Source organism: Pinus tabuliformis, chromosome 3_1, assembly GCF_031772625.1.
Source record: "Pinus tabuliformis cultivar Carrire ecotype Pingquan chromosome 3_1, CPIR1, whole genome shotgun sequence".
Taxonomy (NCBI): domain Eukaryota; kingdom Viridiplantae; phylum Streptophyta; class Pinopsida; order Pinales; family Pinaceae; genus Pinus; species Pinus tabuliformis.
Genome location: NC_142301.1, coordinates 155,142,687 through 155,159,422, shown reverse-complemented (window position 1 = coordinate 155,159,422; position 16,736 = coordinate 155,142,687). Strand labels below are relative to the sequence as shown.

Below are 16,736 nucleotides of genomic sequence, written 5' to 3'. Positions count from 1 at the left end.
AAATATTTAATGTTTGTTATAATTTGAATTTATTTTATATAATAAATGAATTTAAGTAGGGAAATTTGAAGGTTATTAAAATATTGAACTTCTATGTTCTTGATGTTCAAAATAGCACATATATTTATATTGTAAATTAATTTTTTGTATATATATATATATATATTTAAATAAAAAAATAACAATTATTTTATTATACTTTGATATTATATTATAGAGTTTGAGTGGGCCTAATGGTTAAGAGCATGTGTTTCCTCCAAAGGGGTCATAGGTTCAAAACTAGAGGGGTAGAGTATGTATACCTTTGTAGACTTAGTAGTCAAATTGTTGTGTGGAGAGGGCTGAGGTGGGTCCCTTGTCCCACAAACAAAAGCGTCTCATACACACCCAATACAAATACAAAAGAAACCCAATTAACAATCACTTGAAATCTCCATCAAATAACGAACTGATTAATAACACACCCAATACAAATACAAAAGAAACCCAATTAACAATCACTTATCACTTAAAATCAAAATCAAATGATGAACTGATTAATAACGTAGAGATTTCATTAGCTAATCAATTACATTGAAATTCATAATGTTGAGGAGTTGTACTCCTCTTATTTGTTGTCGTAGAGATTTCATTAGCTAATCAATTACATTGAAATTCATAATGTTGAGGAGTTGTACTCCTCTTATTTGTTGTCGATGTGGAGAGGGCTGAGGTGGGTCCCTTGTCCCACAAACAAAAGGGTCTCATACACACCCAATACAAATACAAAAGAAAGACAATTAACAATCACTTGAAATCTCCATCAAATAATGGATTGATTAATAACAAAGATATTTTATTAGTTAATCAATTACATTGAAATTCAATATAAGATCACTTAAAATCGAAATCAAATGATGAATTGATTAATAATAAAGAGATTTCATTAGCTAATCAATTACATTGAAATTCATAATGTTGAGGAGTTATACTCCTCTTATTTGTTGTTGATGATGAATTTAAGGATGGGTGTGAGTCCCTTGTCTTACAAACAAAAGAGTCTCATACACACCCAATACAAATACAAAAGAAATCAAATTAACAATCTTGAAATCTCCAAAAAATAATAAACTAATTAATAACAGAGAGATTTTATTAGTTAATCAATTACATTGAAATTGAATACAAGATGACTTAAAATCAAAATCAAATGATTAACTGATTAATAACGAGATTTCATTAGGTAATTGATTACATTGAAATTCATAATGTTGATTTTAAGTCATCTTAATATAAATGTACGATGATTACATATTATTATCTTAATATAAATCTATGATGATTTTTTCTGTCGGGAAAAAAAATGTGAAGGAGCTGTACTCCAATTATTTGTTGCCGATGTTGAATTTTCGTTTGCGGGTGGTTGTCAATAACACGTATTGAAATACATTATTGAGGAGCTGTATGGTGGATTTCCTATTTGTGGGAAGTTGTCTTCTTGGTGATCACATCAAGCATTTTCAAAGTTACGCACGGCTGATCTACAGGTACCTGCAAAACATTTTACCCAACGTCCATGAAATTTGAATTTAACATACGCATCATCAATGCCCTTAAACTCGGAATTTAACATACCTATCATCGTATGTCACTTCAACCTTCTCTTAAATTAATTAATTTAACGGAATGGATATGAAATTACTTACAAAGTGGCCTGCCCCGAGGATCCAGAAGAATTGCAGATTCTTGTACTTCTTCACAAATCCCTTTGTTATGTCTCCGCTGCCGCAATAGAGTGGAGTGCGTTTTCTGGCGTTGAATTTTCTCAATCCTCTCCACCTGAAACTTATTACAGTAAGTACTTGTTTCACATTGAACTTAGCATTTTCTGCGTGACTAAGAGTTTGATTTATTTTGATGACTTCTTCAATCAAACATTCAGATACTTCAGGTTTTGCTGCATACTTCAACTTTTGAACCCAGGCTTCTGTTCCTTTAGTTGCACAGATCAAATCCACCTGTAATGGGGTTTACCAAATTAATTAAATGATTTGTTTCAAATCAATCCCATGGAATACTAAGATAAAACATCAATTGAATTGTCAACCTGAAGGGCATTATGTTACCTGGCCATTGTAAATGGTTACACTTACACCCCGAGATAAGAGCGCATTCACCTACAGTAGACAGTCAGTCGAAATCACGCAATTTAGTGTTTTGCAGATTGGGATATTGGAAATTCAAAATGTACTTCAAAATATTTATATTATCATTAGTTCGAAAAAGCAAAGTGGTCTGCCCTACTCGAATGACAGGTTAAAAGAGATGATGCCATGAGCAAGTCCCGAGCTATTTTTGGGAACACATACGATAGTTACACTCGTCACCATATTTTCCAAAGGATGAGGCCACGAGCAAGTCCTGAGCTATTTCTGATAATATGTGCAATAGTTACTATACTTGATCATATCTTTCTCTAAAACATGAATATACAACCCATATATGGATAATAGATATACACAGAGAAAATATGGTCAATATACGTTGACCGACCATATTTTGACAGTATTCAGTTATATTTAATAATATATTATATTGTTTTTTTTTAAACAGTGAAAAAATCTTCCTTTCATGATTTAGTTGATAAACTGGTAATGGGGATAGTTATTATTGGCTGCTATCCATAATGTAGGCTGACTCATCACAGTTATTCAGGAAAAAAAACTGCGACACTTGGAATTACCTGTTGGTGGTCTGTAAGGGGGCAGGCTTCTACTCCTCCCAGATGCCCTCTGGGTATTAGGTGGATAACCTATTTCCTTATGTGCAGAAGCAGTTTTAGGGCATACTCTAGCTAGAATAATATATGATATTATTGTATTATGTATTTTTTTAGTTTTGTTTTTACCTTGGGTATATTTTCTAGGTAATTTTGTTCAAAATCCAATAGAGATTTATTGGAATCACAAGTTTGAGTTATAAAATAAAGATCTATATAATCCAAATGTTACACAGTTTTTTCAGGGCACTAAATCCATTTACCCATTCAAAAACTCATTTTAAATAATAAAAAACCATGAATGGTTAAAAATTTTGTTACCAGATTCAAAGAATTATACTGAGCCTATTGTATTTGTCAAATTTAAGAGCATCCTTTTATATGACTATCCAATTAACTCAAGCTAAATACAATTTCCAAATGATTAACTTAGATGCCCATAGATCATGATTTCCTATACCATAATCTAATCTTATAAAACACATATACACTAACAAAACAATGTTTTAGATATTATTTTTATTTTGATTTTTAAATATAAATTTGTATGTTTGTATACATATGGTAACTATGAGATAAAGTAAATGCATTTTATATCACGAAAAAATGCGGCGGATGAAAAAGTTGGGCTTGATTTGGATGAAATTGGTGGGTTGTTGCCAACTTTTATAACCATTAAGTTGTCAAGTTCCCTCAAATGCTCACCACATAACTCCCAACATTGTTAACAACTAAGTTAGAACTAAAGCAGAGTCACCAGTGTTGATTTGGGTAGCATCAGATGTGCTCTACCCACGAAAATTGGTGGAGAGGCTAAAGCACGTGAGATCTCCAAGATCCAGAAATAGTTTGGGCAGAATTTAACTAGTTTGGAAGATGTTAAAATAATTAATATTTTTAATGGAGTCCCTAAGTCTAAATTTAGGGAAAATAAAATATTAATGTGAATTAATATAAAACTGAGTTAGAATGATCCAAAAGTCATGGATCAAGCCAGATCTGATCTTAGCCGTTGAGTAGGGACTTAATCTCGACCGTTGATGGATCAACAAGAAAAGTATAAGAAGAGGCTTGAGGGTAAGTTGGAGAACACACTAAGGGAGACCAGTGAGTTCGATTTCTGGAGCGGGGTTAGCTGAGAAATTTGAACTAGTGGTCTGGAGAGCAGCAGGAGGCAGCAAGTATGGAGCAGAGAGTTAGGATCAGCAACAGAAGACCAGCGCAGAGGCAAGAGAGGCAGACGCAGGGCCTTTCAGGCAGACGCTGAGGCAGTAGGAGACTGCGTAGTCACTAGAGGGCCTACGTGGGTGACACAGAGAGGCCCAGGGTTGACGCAGACAAGCAGGGGCCAATGCAGAGTGTTTGGGAGCTATGCAGAGGTCAGTTAGGCTGACGCTGGGACCGGGAGAAGCGCTGGAGAATCTTTCTCTTTGTTGGGTAAGCCAATTTGACACCCGGTTGTACTGAAGAATAAAAACCTCCCTTGCTGCACCGGTTTTCCCACATTGACTTTTTCCGGGGACTATTGTCCAAAATATCTGTCTTGATGTGTTGATTCTTGTGCATGTGTTTGTTTCTGTATTATGGTGTAATATCTGCAACATAATCTATTTTAATGTTTAGGAATTTCATAAATAACTTATTGAAAGTAAATCAGATGTTGCAGTGATAGAATTTTCACAACCAAAAGATCTTGCTTATATGAATTCCCTTTGCATGAGAATTCGAGTGTTCGAGTGTATTTAAACTACATGAGCGATAGTGCTTTTAATTTAATTTTAGCTTGAGAGTAGTGGAATAACCTGATATATTGTATCCTTCATGAAGTCATTTTGCAGCTTTGTAAAAACGATATCTCCTTGACCATCCCATCTGGCAGATACAAAATGATAATCGATGTTAGCATAAAGGAAAAGTTAGAGTACGCTATTAACTTCACAAGGTGAGCAAGACATATAAGTAGTTATAAACCCCTTCAATTAGTTGAAAGAAAACTAAAAAGTAGTTATAAATCCCTCAAATTAGTTGAAAGAAAACTAACTTGTGGATGGAGTTTTCCTTTTTTCTTTTTGTTGTGGGTAAAACTTGATAATTATATTACTGAAAGCGTTGTGATGGTCATCCTTTCAAAGACTTCATCCCTATACCATCATTATTATATAAAAATAGCATTCCTCTTACCTATTTATGCATCTACCTGCAAGTGCACAGCTTTAGATTCTACACCCAGCTTTTCATGATGTATTTTTAAAGCAATCAGATGAACATTGGATAGCTAGACGGAGCAAAACCAAAAATTTATCAATTTTGTTGCTTTTTCTTTGGGGCACATATTAAATTATTTTTGAAGATTTCTTTCACCATGGAAACAGGGAGAGAAAAGAAAATTCTGCAAAAGTTCGTAAAGGGAAAGATGCATCCACAAGAAATAAGGATAGTATGTTATCATCTTTTATTTTCTTCATATTTGCATTTTTTATTACATATATTACTAGCTTTGTACATTACTCTGTCCATAAGGACAGTTTGTTATCATCTTTTATTTTTTTCATATTCGCATTTTTTATTACATATATTACTAGCTTTGTACATTACTTTGTCTGGATATTATCACATATGTTATATAGTAGTTTATCATGGAAAATAGGCATTTGATTTTCAGGAACTTGTAGGTGATTCTTTTGGTGCTATCATATAAGTGTATAATCACAACATACGCTGGTTAGTTTATGATTATCTGAATTTTCAGATTTTAAATACATTCTACTTAATATAAGGAATGTTCTAAATAGAATTTTATTAGAAAATTAAAAAAATAAAAAATAAAATAATTATTTTAGGGTTTAAGTTTATGTAATAATATGAATTTGTTAAATATTAAATGATTAGAAGAGGGTTGAAATAATCATTTGCTTTGGTATAAAAAATTAACTAAATTTTATAACCATTTACAATTTTTATAAAATAATAAATTTTATAACTATTTATCATTTTTATAAAAGAAAATAAATGATTATAATTAGAGTTTCCCCTACAAGGGGGACACTTCTAGTAACATGAAAATCAGAAGCAAAGAAGGTGAGTTGGTTGATGGCCACAATCTCGCCCTTATGAGGAAAGGCGATCATACAAAAATAAGTCGAAATGACCGTGGCCATGGCGTAAATCCAGACCCAATAGAAGACTATAATTAAGAGGTCCGTCAATAACTTCCACTTCTATGGATACAGTTTTGCCCCCTAATTCAACTTGTGAGTTCAGAATACCACAAGGTTTGTACGTTTTCCCATCAAAATATTTCAATGTGGTAGGTGAATGATTCAGTTGAGGAGAACCAATCGCTTTCTAGCAAGACGTAGACATGATACAGGTCAAGGCTCCCTCGTCCACAATGGAACGATGAATGTTCTTACCGCAGACGACAACCTGGATGATAAAAGCCAGTTGAGCTGGAAGGCACGAGGGGTACAATTTTCATGATTGAAAACAACTAAGTTGTGATCCGAAGAATCCACACATTCGATAGCCGAAAACAAAGCATTTTTTTGGGTGGGACAATTTTGCAACACCTCAAGGTTCGACATAGCTAATGGAGACTAAGTCAAGTCTTCAACTACGTTATAATTTTTAGTAGCCCTGACACGAGGGATTGAAAGCAGATTTATGAATAATGCCCTTCGTAGGCTTAATAGTTAATTCCGTAGGAATCGTGGGCGGAAAAGGATCAGATGGAGGTGATGCCGAATTGGTAGGTTGATCAATAGCCTGACTGTTTGGAGGATTCACAATACCATAGTCCTTATTCCGAGTAGCCACCATAACATCAGATTTAGGCTTTGTAGAGGAAAGCATTAAAACCGTGTTAGAGGAAGAAGGGTGCCGAGCAACCATGTGAGTCTCTTGATTGGGAAATAGATCAGTTAACACAGCGGTAGAAGTGGAGGATTTCATAAACTGGTTCACTTTCGTGCGGTGAGGACAATCACAAGTAAAGTGCTCCTCGTTGCAAATCAAGCATGGGTAGCGAGGCTTTTGTTTCTCATCAGAGGATTGATTTGTTTGTTTATCCCGCAGTGAAGAATCTTTCTTCTTTTTACCTTTTCCTTTCTTCTTGCTTCTTGGTTGTTGTTGAGATTTTCCTTTATAAGATGAAATGACATTTATCTCAGAAGAAGAAGTCATAGGAGGATTGGATGAAGAGTTTTGGGTAGAAGTAGTGAGAGCAGCACCAAATGGTTTACTCACTGTCTGTGAATTGGTAGAACCAATGATGCCATCAGCAGCATGAGATTCTTTACCAGGAGTTGAAGGAACAACATTTGAAGGTCTCAGAGCATTTGGTATCTTTTCATAGAGCGTGCCAGATTGGGTATAGATGAGGTCCAAATATTGAGCACGAGCAATCACTTGCTCTTTAGTCATGACCCCGCCTTTAGCTACATCCTCTGTGATAGATGGCAACAAGGATTTAATGAAAAATTCCGCTAAAAATTGATCGGGAACATAGGTTTTAACCAACCGACGACGCCGCCACCCATGAATGTAATATGAGATGCGAGTGGTTTTAGACTTTAGTTTGTTTAAAGTTGGTCAAAAGTTCCATTCTAGTTTCATACTGAATGGGCAACTGGAAATGTGTGAGGAAGGTGGTAGCTAAGGAACTGAAATCATGAAACGAAATTGTAGGTATCTCAATGTACAATTTGGCTGCAGTACTTGTAATACATTGGAAAAGACGTAATCATATGGAATCATCATTAAGGGAGTTTGAAGAACACCACAAATGATACGTCATGACATGGGTTGACAGGTCTTCTCCAGGATTCCCATTGAATTTTGGGATATCAGAAGGAAATTTGGTAGGAATTATCGGCCACCAAGGCGAATGAGCGATGGGATCATTGGTGAGCCGAGTCAAGTCTAGCAATTCAAGAGTCACCACAAAAGGTAACTTCCAGTTAAAATCCGGTGGAGGATAGCCTGGATAAGAAGGAATAGCTTGAGCAACAGGTACTTGTGTTCCCGGATAAGGAGGGTTCTGATAAAGAGGAACCTGGGCACCAGAATAAGGAGGATTCTGGTAACCAACATACGCGTAACCTTGTTGACCAACTCCAGGATAACCCTGTAAAGGCTAGAATGGCTGGGTTTGGATATGTTGGCCTTGAAAAGGCACTTGAGGAACACCCTGATAAGGTCTATATTGTTGCCCCACGGGATTTTGCATCATCCCGACATAAGGTGGGTTTGATTGGGGTTGTGCCATGCTATACATAGTCTATCCTACTAGAATTTGAGGAGTACCTTGCCCAAGTGGTTGAGACTGTAAGGTACCTTGTAAAGGTTGGGTAAGTGGAACCTAAGGGGTACCAGATACCAACAGAATAGGTTGAGATGGAAACACAACTTGTAAAGGTTGACTCATATGTATTTGAGCTTATTGAGGATGGGTAGGAATTTGAGATGAAGATGACATAGGTTAAGGATTCAACAAGCGGTCCCAAAACGAACCAGGTTGGATGAGCAAAGTAAGTTGCCAAACACTGATAACCATCCCAGGATAAGGAGGATTATAATAAGGCTGATTACCAATTCGAGGTATACCAACAACAGGTTTCCCCCCTACCATAGGAGGAGGGATGATTGAGGCAATTGCAACCCAGATGGAGGGCACCCAACATAAGGAGAGTTAGGCTATTGAAGATAACCTTGCCCACTAACATAAGGGCCAACCTGCTATTCAATTGTAGGTGTAGTGAAGATGATTGAGGTTCCTTAGGTTCAACAACCTTAGGAAATAAAGTTTCTGACTCAAGAAAGTCAGGTTCAATAACCTCAGGCAATAAAGTTTCAGGGACTTCTGTTTTGATTATGTCAAATTCACCAGCAAGAGTAGAGGTGATCTTGGGCTCAATACTCAAAGGGAAAGATGATTCTGGTTGATCAGATTTAGGAGGAGGACTAGAAGTAGTTCCCGAATTTCCCGATTCGGTAGTTTGCGTCTTCTTATGCTTCTGACAACGGCCAGGAGTAGCCTCTAGTGGAAGAGGAGGCTTATTTTGCATTCTACGCAAATGACGAAGTGGGGGATTTTGTTCTTCCATGTTGGATAACAAATTTTAGAAATTAACACAAAATAAATAAAAAATAGGGTAATCTAGGCATAAAGGATTACCAAGCAACCGTGAACTGCAATATACACCTTGGAAAACCAAGGACTTAACGTACGTGCAAGCAATCTCCCCAAATGTTGTGTTCGGTGTATCACGATGCACAAGGCAGCTGACTCAGTTACCTATGGCAAGGATAACAACCCATAGGGGATTTCCAATAAATACTCGACGTTACATGGAAATGCAGTTCGTAGTAGTTTTGTCTAATGCGCAAACATTCGATGAGAGCGTTCCCATATACTTTACATGCGTGGAGCGCTGTCCAATATACCAAAATATACATGGAGAATGATCTTATACACTCACGTACATGGAACAAGATTTCACCCCAGAATACAACGCTGGCAAACAACGACAACTCCTACGTTTAACGACGCCAGAACATGTCTCTAGCCTATACCTCTAAATGTTTGCGTTAATGTTACAAATGCTCCTTAGGTTGATTCAGTAAATTTTAATGTTTATCTTCAATTAAGTTTCAGTTTTGGGGCTCACCGCGAATGTCACCTGAATATCCTAAAATGCAAACTAGCATGAGGAAATGGAATCTTTCTCATTCAATGAAAACCTATCTAAGGGAAGAAACAAAGAGTATGCAGCATGGCAATATGCAACAAACAATGTCCAAAGTACAATTCCCTTTTAAATACAACTGTTCCAATTTTGATGCACACACAAAACCCTAAATGCCAATACACATATTTTTCTTTTCAAGCCACTTAATTTTCAAAAATGAAGAAAACTAAGATGCAAAGTCTAATCACTGATTCAAACAAGCTTTTCTGAACGATGACTAGAACTCCAATTCATCTAAGCACTCAATGATCAAACAAAACCAGTTTGCAAGCGACCTAATGATAAGAACAAAGGAAATTTAAACAAATCCTTACCAAAGGCACTAAAAACGAAAGCAACCCGAAATGGAGGCTTCAGAGGGTCCACAAGACACTCAAAGACTCAAGCAAGAAAGAAAGAAAGAAAGAAGAGAAATGAAGAGCAGCTAGAACAAGGTTGATCATAGAGAAAAGCAAGACAAAAGCAAACTTGTGCATGAACAGGGGCCAATGTAGGTGCAAAGGAGGCACCAATTCTATGCAACATAGGCACAAAGAAGGCTCAATTGGGGTGCAACGCTCTGTCACAAGACTAGAGGGTGCATTGGTCTAGGGATGCAAAGTTCTGACACAAGGATTGCAATTGAGACTCAATGAAAGGTCTTCCTAGGCCCGTTCTTGACTAAATAAGACAATAAAGATCTGGAGAAGGGATAAGACAAGCATGATGGACAAAGAAACCACCAAGGGAATACATCGTTCCCCGATATGGTCGCCAATTTGTTATGAGGAATCTACAACTGCGGATAGACGTATCTTCCTAGGCTTGGTGGACTGACCTAAAACAACAGAAAGACAAAGGGACTAATGTTTTCCTTAAAGTAAATAGATAATGGGATGAAGCCTATAAGAAATTTTTCGTATGCTTTATTCCTATTTTGGCTTGAATGGTACAATCCTAAATTTCATCGCTATAATTAGAACCTGCATAGTCAGATAACACAAGCCAATGATCCACAAAATCTATGTAGCATCATCTAATCACTTTATTCAATAAATCAACATGGTATTGAAATATATGAAACCATAACATCATATATAGGAAAACAAAAAACTCTTTGCATTAATAGCAATGGATTCTCTTTGTGAATCCAACCATATCTTGTAATTCATTGGTTGAAATTACCACTCCTCAAGCTATCAAGATAGAAGGACATATCAAGAAGAAAAATGTTCAAGAAGTGAAAGATCACATCGAGCATCAAGAAATGAATCCGACCATATCTTGTAAAGGATTGGAAGAAATTACCACTCCTCAAACTCTAGAGATAGAAGGATATATCAAGAAGAAAAAGGTTCAAGCAGAGAAAGATCACATCGAGCATCAACAACAAGTTATCCAACTTTTAAAGGATAACACCACTTCAGTGCAAAATCAAATGAAACAACAGGTAGATCAACATCATAGTGAAAAATGTTTTGATGTAGGTGATTGGGTATTTTTATTGCTACATCTCAAGCAAGCTAATTATGAGAAGGAAATGTTGAAAATACTACATGCACTTAAAAATTGGCGACCTTACCGAATGGGAAGACTCTTCAAGGATGAGGCTGTGGAAGCATTGTTTTGTGCTATTTCTATTATCCAACCAGATTGGATAGACGAAGCAAGGGATGAATGGAAGAAGGACGAGGAAGTGTGGCCACTTATTCAAAAGTTGCAAAAGATCCCAATTCAAACAATATTGCCAGAAATTGAAGAGGAAGGAAAAATCATATTGGAACTTGAAGCAGTCACAGAAACAAGAACCCGCCAGCTACGAAATCGATCAATTTCAGAGTATCTCATCAAGTGGAAGAACTTACCCGCTAAAGATTCCACATGGGAGGACAAGAATTTTATATAGAAGCATCAAGAACTACTCAAGCGTTGAGGACAACGCTTTTTGAAGGAGAGGGGCATGTTAGGCCCCTATAATACTAGTGTAACCCCTTATTGTTATTAGTACAACCCACTTATTATATTGATGTACCCATGTATTCCCCATATTGTTGTTATTGTGCCACATAGAAGCCCACTATTGTTATTATTGTGCCCTTACATTATTATTGTTATGTCGGCTCTGATTGTTCATTTATGTAATGTAAAGGAGGTTCCCCCTCGAAGAGGCTGAATTCTAAGGCATTGATCTATCTTTTCTTGAGCTGGTTTCATAACAAGTAATCTCACCTTAAGAGCACTCATATCTTGCATTTGCATTTTAGGATTAATCCCTTGCATTAATTAATTAACCTCCAAGCATAAGCTTGGTTGATAGAGAGATAGACCCACTTTTCTCATATAGCTTGAGGAGTTTAGCACCGCTTTAGTGGTTAAAACAGTGACCTTGTAGTCGTTAGAGCCACAGAATCTGTAGTGCCAGAGGCATCGGGTGGTTAGATCCTAAGGGGAGGGATAGTTAATCAAGCCTTAGCTTACTTCCCCTTAGCTTCTCTCTCACAACCTACTCTAGAGACTAGCTTCAAAACAATTAAGAGGAAAGATACACCTAGAATAGGCATATAACTTAAAATAAACCAAGATTCAACATCTCACATAGGTTATAGGGTTTGCATCTCATTTAGGATAGTGAAGCACCCTTAAAGCAAAAATTGTTCATCAGGTGACTTGGTAAATAATCTTTCTTAAGCAAGTAGTTGACTCCATTTCAAAGGCACCGGTCTTCCATAATAATCTAATCAAATCCCTTAACTTGCTATTTCAACCAAGTTGCTAGGTCATTTAGTTGTGTCTCCCAGACTTGTTGGCTGCCAACGGGTCTCCCATCTGCACATTTCATAGGGACTACCCCCCATGGTTTGTTGTAGGGAGACAACTAGAATAGACATGGCGTGGATCAGAGTGACAGCCCCCGCCTTGAGCGTTGTTGCATCTGGCCTATATAGTTTGGGCGACAACAAGACCTATTCACTCCTTGCAAATTTGGCAACATTCAAGGTCAGCCTCGTGATCTCCCAGAATCTGGTTTGGATAAGATTCCTACTTTTCAGGTGAATAATGCAATAAGTGCTAAAGCACATCTCAGAGCATTCACAACCTTCTTGGTGAAGCATACTTCCAGAGCTGCCTACAATCATGAGGATATTAAAATGAAGTTGTTTGTTCTTTCTCTAGAAGAAGATGCAATGGAATGGTATTTGGATAGGCCTAACAACTCCTTTGATTCTTTACAAGCCATTATCAATGCCTTCAAAGATAAGTATGGAGATAAAAAGGAAGGGAGGTATTTGCTTAGAACCATCAACAACATAAAGAAAAATGAGAATGAGATCATTGATGAATTTAATAAGAAATTTAATGGCATTGTCAAGGAGATGCATCAAGATTATAAACCAACTGATAAATCTTTGCTAGAGTATTATCTAGATGCATTCATGGTTGATACTTCTTATGAGCTAAGGCGTGCTAAACCAAATGATTTAAAAGCTACTCAAACTTTAGCTGAGGAGTTGGAAAAGGATAAAAAAGCATCTGGGAAGTCTGAAATTCCTGGTTTTGAAAGAGGTCCAACTAAGGCTAAGGCTAAAGAAGTCAAGGAAGTTGACCATGATCCTATCAAGGAATTAACTCAATTGATTAAAGATATGAAAATTGAACATGCTAGAGAAATGAATGCCATGCAAGCTAGGCTAATTCAAATGGAAAGATCCCAAGCTCAAAATATTCAACCTAGAAATAATAATAACAGGGGTAATAATAATGCATGGCCAAAGAAGAATCCTTCAAATGAGCAAAGGCCTCCTAATCCGCTCGATTCCACCAACGTAGTTGATCAGCCTGTGCCATTCTGCAGACCATGTGAGAGTTTTCACAAATAAATCTCTTGTTCTTTTTCCAGATGGATCCTTGATGAAGGAACAAGTGAACAAATTAATACAATTAGTCAAGAGGTCCCCTTGTCTACAGAAGAAGATTGTTGTATGGAAATGAATCCTTCATCTTTCACCATCAATAATTTCAGTGATGAAAAGGACCCTATTACGCAAATATATGGAGAGAAGTCGTCTAAGGAACAAATCTTAGAAATTGCTCGAAGGAAGGGGTACACATTGTTAACGCTCAAACTAGCAGGGGTCCTAAAAGGGAATCCTTGAAATGTTACTACTAGGCTAAGGGCAACAATGGAGTGATAGCCCACTGTCACCTCGGCTAAGTCTCCTTACTCTTCATGGATTTTCACCAATGGGAGGAGACCTTATAATGATCATGAAATGGATGGACTAATGATAGGGTGAGGGGTGATCCTGGAAGCCTATTCACAAGAGGCTCAAATATGTGGCTTGCTTGTCTTGGAAGACAATATGGAAGGCTCTCTAGGAAGGGCTTGGGGAAAATTTCTACGGTTAGGTTTTGAGTATGTGTCTTATAAAGGAGATCCCTAAGTCCTAGAATTCTTGCGAAAACTTGGGTTCTAGGCAATCTTTGAAGAATTAACCTTCATAGTGCAAGGGACAACACGAGACCAAGTGGACCCAAGGTTCGGTCAAGGGGATAAGATTTAACAACCAATGATATGTTTGACCTAATTAGGGAGGGGAAAGGGATTAAAGAATGAATTTTCCATGAAAGGCAATGCAAGGATCCTAGTGAGGTTTCTAGCCTAAGGGAAACCAAGGGCAAGAATTGGTCTCCTAGCTAGGGCTTGCGATATCTCAAGATCCCATTGTCGAAATCTCATGAAATTTGGAGGGCTTTTTGTGGACACAGCAATGCAGTTGTCGACGAAAAATCGAAGTATTTGGATGGTTAGATCATGAGATAATTGATGCCCTAGGTGACTTAGAGGACTAAAACTAGAGAAGTGGAAAGGGGAGAAGGAAAATAGATTTAACTTGATCACCTTTGGGTGGACCAATGCCTAATCCTTTGGGGATATTGGAGTCGGGTAGAATTATGGCCATGTACCTTTGAATTTTCTAGGTCAAGAAAGCCTCAAAGACAATTTCGCTTGGCACTAGGGCAACAACAAAAGCAGCTTCAAGGACTTTATACTTCGTTTTGCAAGGTAGATGGCTTGTTAAGATAAATTTCAGTAATGAAACATCCCTAGGAACATTCATTCATTATACATGGACCATACATGAATCATTCACTATCTAGAAACAAAATTTCCCCAACTTCCCATAAGAGATGCAATAAATAAGCCCTAGTATAGCGAAATCCCAGAGACAATGTATGTGACAAAATCAGAAAGAAAGAATAACATTAAAATGTACTTACATGTATAAGAATATGTCCAACCATCCAAAAACTTGCCATCAAGAAGCTCCAAGACATATGAAAATTATCCAAACATCAAAATTAATTCCATGCTCCAAATATTCGTCCTCCAAGAAGGATAACGAAAATCCCTAAAGAGATACTATTTCCAAATCCAATTGATGATGCTAAAATGAACTCGAATCACTTGTATTTATACATTTCTAATGAGTTTGATTTAGTTAATTAGGCCTACATTAGCCCCTAAAATAAATAATGTGCACAATAACTAACTTTTGGTGACAGTCCCACCAAACTAGCTCATAAAAAAAATAATAAGCCTCTCACGAGGTCGAATGATCAATAATACATTTCATTGGGCCTCCTATGAGACCTAATGAAGTCCATAGGTGCCATGATGAGAAAGAAGACTCCTAAAAGTAGTGGACAAGAGGTTAGCCCCTTGTTCTCCAATAATAAACCTGTGGTGTTCCCAATGGGTGTGAGGGCACACAAGTAACCTCATGGGTCTCCAAGTAGATCGAAGATGCCTATATACCATCTATAAGGGATTAGATGATGGTGTAAGTGATGCCACATCAACATACAAGTCCCAGGTCATCTGCCAAGTGCATGGTACAACTGTCGGGCCGATTGGACATGGTGAACCAGGTGCATCTTCCTCGTCCAATAGGTGAATCTCACGCAATCTTTGAACTTATTTGGGGATCCATGGAGTGTTTTCTACTGCTGTGGAGGCCCATGGCTCTCTACACACACCCTACATTTGCCAATGTAGCCCTCTAGAGGGGTAGGACCTCGTATAGGGAGACCAAACCCAAAATGGAGACCATCTGCAATCCTGCATAGGATCCAAAGTGTCCCCTAGCCTTCCAATACAACAAGTCATTTAAGGAAATTGAGTTAAAGAGCTTACAAACCATGGAAAACAGGTGGGCACTTCATAATGACATGCCCTTCCATAGTGGGCTTTGGCATGTGCTAATGTCTCCATGCTCCAAATGGGGTTAACTAGGTACCCTATTAGGTGGTTTCAACCTTTAAAGGGGATAGAATGTCCAAGTTACATCCTTTAAAGGGTGGTGGCATGTGATAAAGAGATGAATGGAGTAGGGAGTGAAAGGGGCAGCCTTGGGCCACATGTTGGGGTACAAGGGTAGCTAGTAAAAGGGAAGCCCACACTTGGGTATATAATGTATAGGAGGGAGAAATCATGGTACATGAGGTGCCTCGACCTTGATTTTTCCACCCTTCTTTATATGCCTTTTTCCTTTTATGATTTTTCTTTGATTAACTACTTGGGGCTCAAGGGATAAGAGCATGATGTGTAAGGTATAGCAGTGGATACCCCCTTTAAGGTAGGGTGGTTCATTGCCCACCAGGGGTTGGGACAATCATGGGTTCTTGAATGATAAAGGAGGCTCATTTAGGGCCTATAGGAACCAGGGTGATGGCCATGATAATGGGGTAGAGCTCGTGTATTGGCTTTTGCACACGTGATAAATGTGTTTGCTTGACCATCTTTTGCATTTTGTGTTACATTTTCCTGTTGAATGTGGTCAATAATGCTTTTACTTTTCTTTTCAGCTACATCAACCTCTGGGGCATCATTCCCGGCCTGACCTAATGCGCGGGCAAGGGGAGGGGGAAAGCTAACCTTATGTGGATCCAATGGGAGAATGTGGACCTAGGTGGGAGAAATGATGTATGGAGTTACAATGAGCAGAAGGGGATTGATATGTGTGGATGAGGGAGCAGGACCACGCACCCAAAATTAGGGTTTCCCATGAAGTACCATGCCTAAAGCCCAAAGGTCAGTAGAAGAGATCCCACAGTACGAAATTCTAAGGTTAACATCATAAGGGTGTCTAGAAGATAAGAGCATTGACCTAGCCCACTCTTTTCGCCGAATCCCCCCATTAATCCATGCCTAGAAGTATCCAAGATAAGCAAACTACAATACTCAATTA

At 37.7% G+C, this 16,736-nt stretch overlaps 1 protein-coding gene across 1 annotated transcript in view; it reads right to left on the bottom strand.

Moving 5' to 3' along the window:
* Positions 1-1,381: 1,381 nt before the first annotated feature.
* LOC149186257 (serine carboxypeptidase-like 51) overlaps positions 1,382-16,736 on the bottom strand; it is a 129,933-nt gene continuing 114,578 nt past the window's right edge. The window contains exons 13-17 of the mRNA XM_089409278.1: positions 4,561-4,630; positions 2,106-2,156; positions 1,945-1,997; positions 1,686-1,818; positions 1,382-1,530 (exon numbers count right to left, since the gene is read on the bottom strand). Of these exons, the coding sequence (XP_089265404.1) occupies positions 1,456-1,530; positions 1,686-1,818; positions 1,945-1,997; positions 2,106-2,156; positions 4,561-4,630 (382 nt within the window). The 3' untranslated portion in view covers positions 1,382-1,455. The remainder of the gene's footprint in view (positions 1,531-1,685; positions 1,819-1,944; positions 1,998-2,105; positions 2,157-4,560; positions 4,631-16,736) is intronic.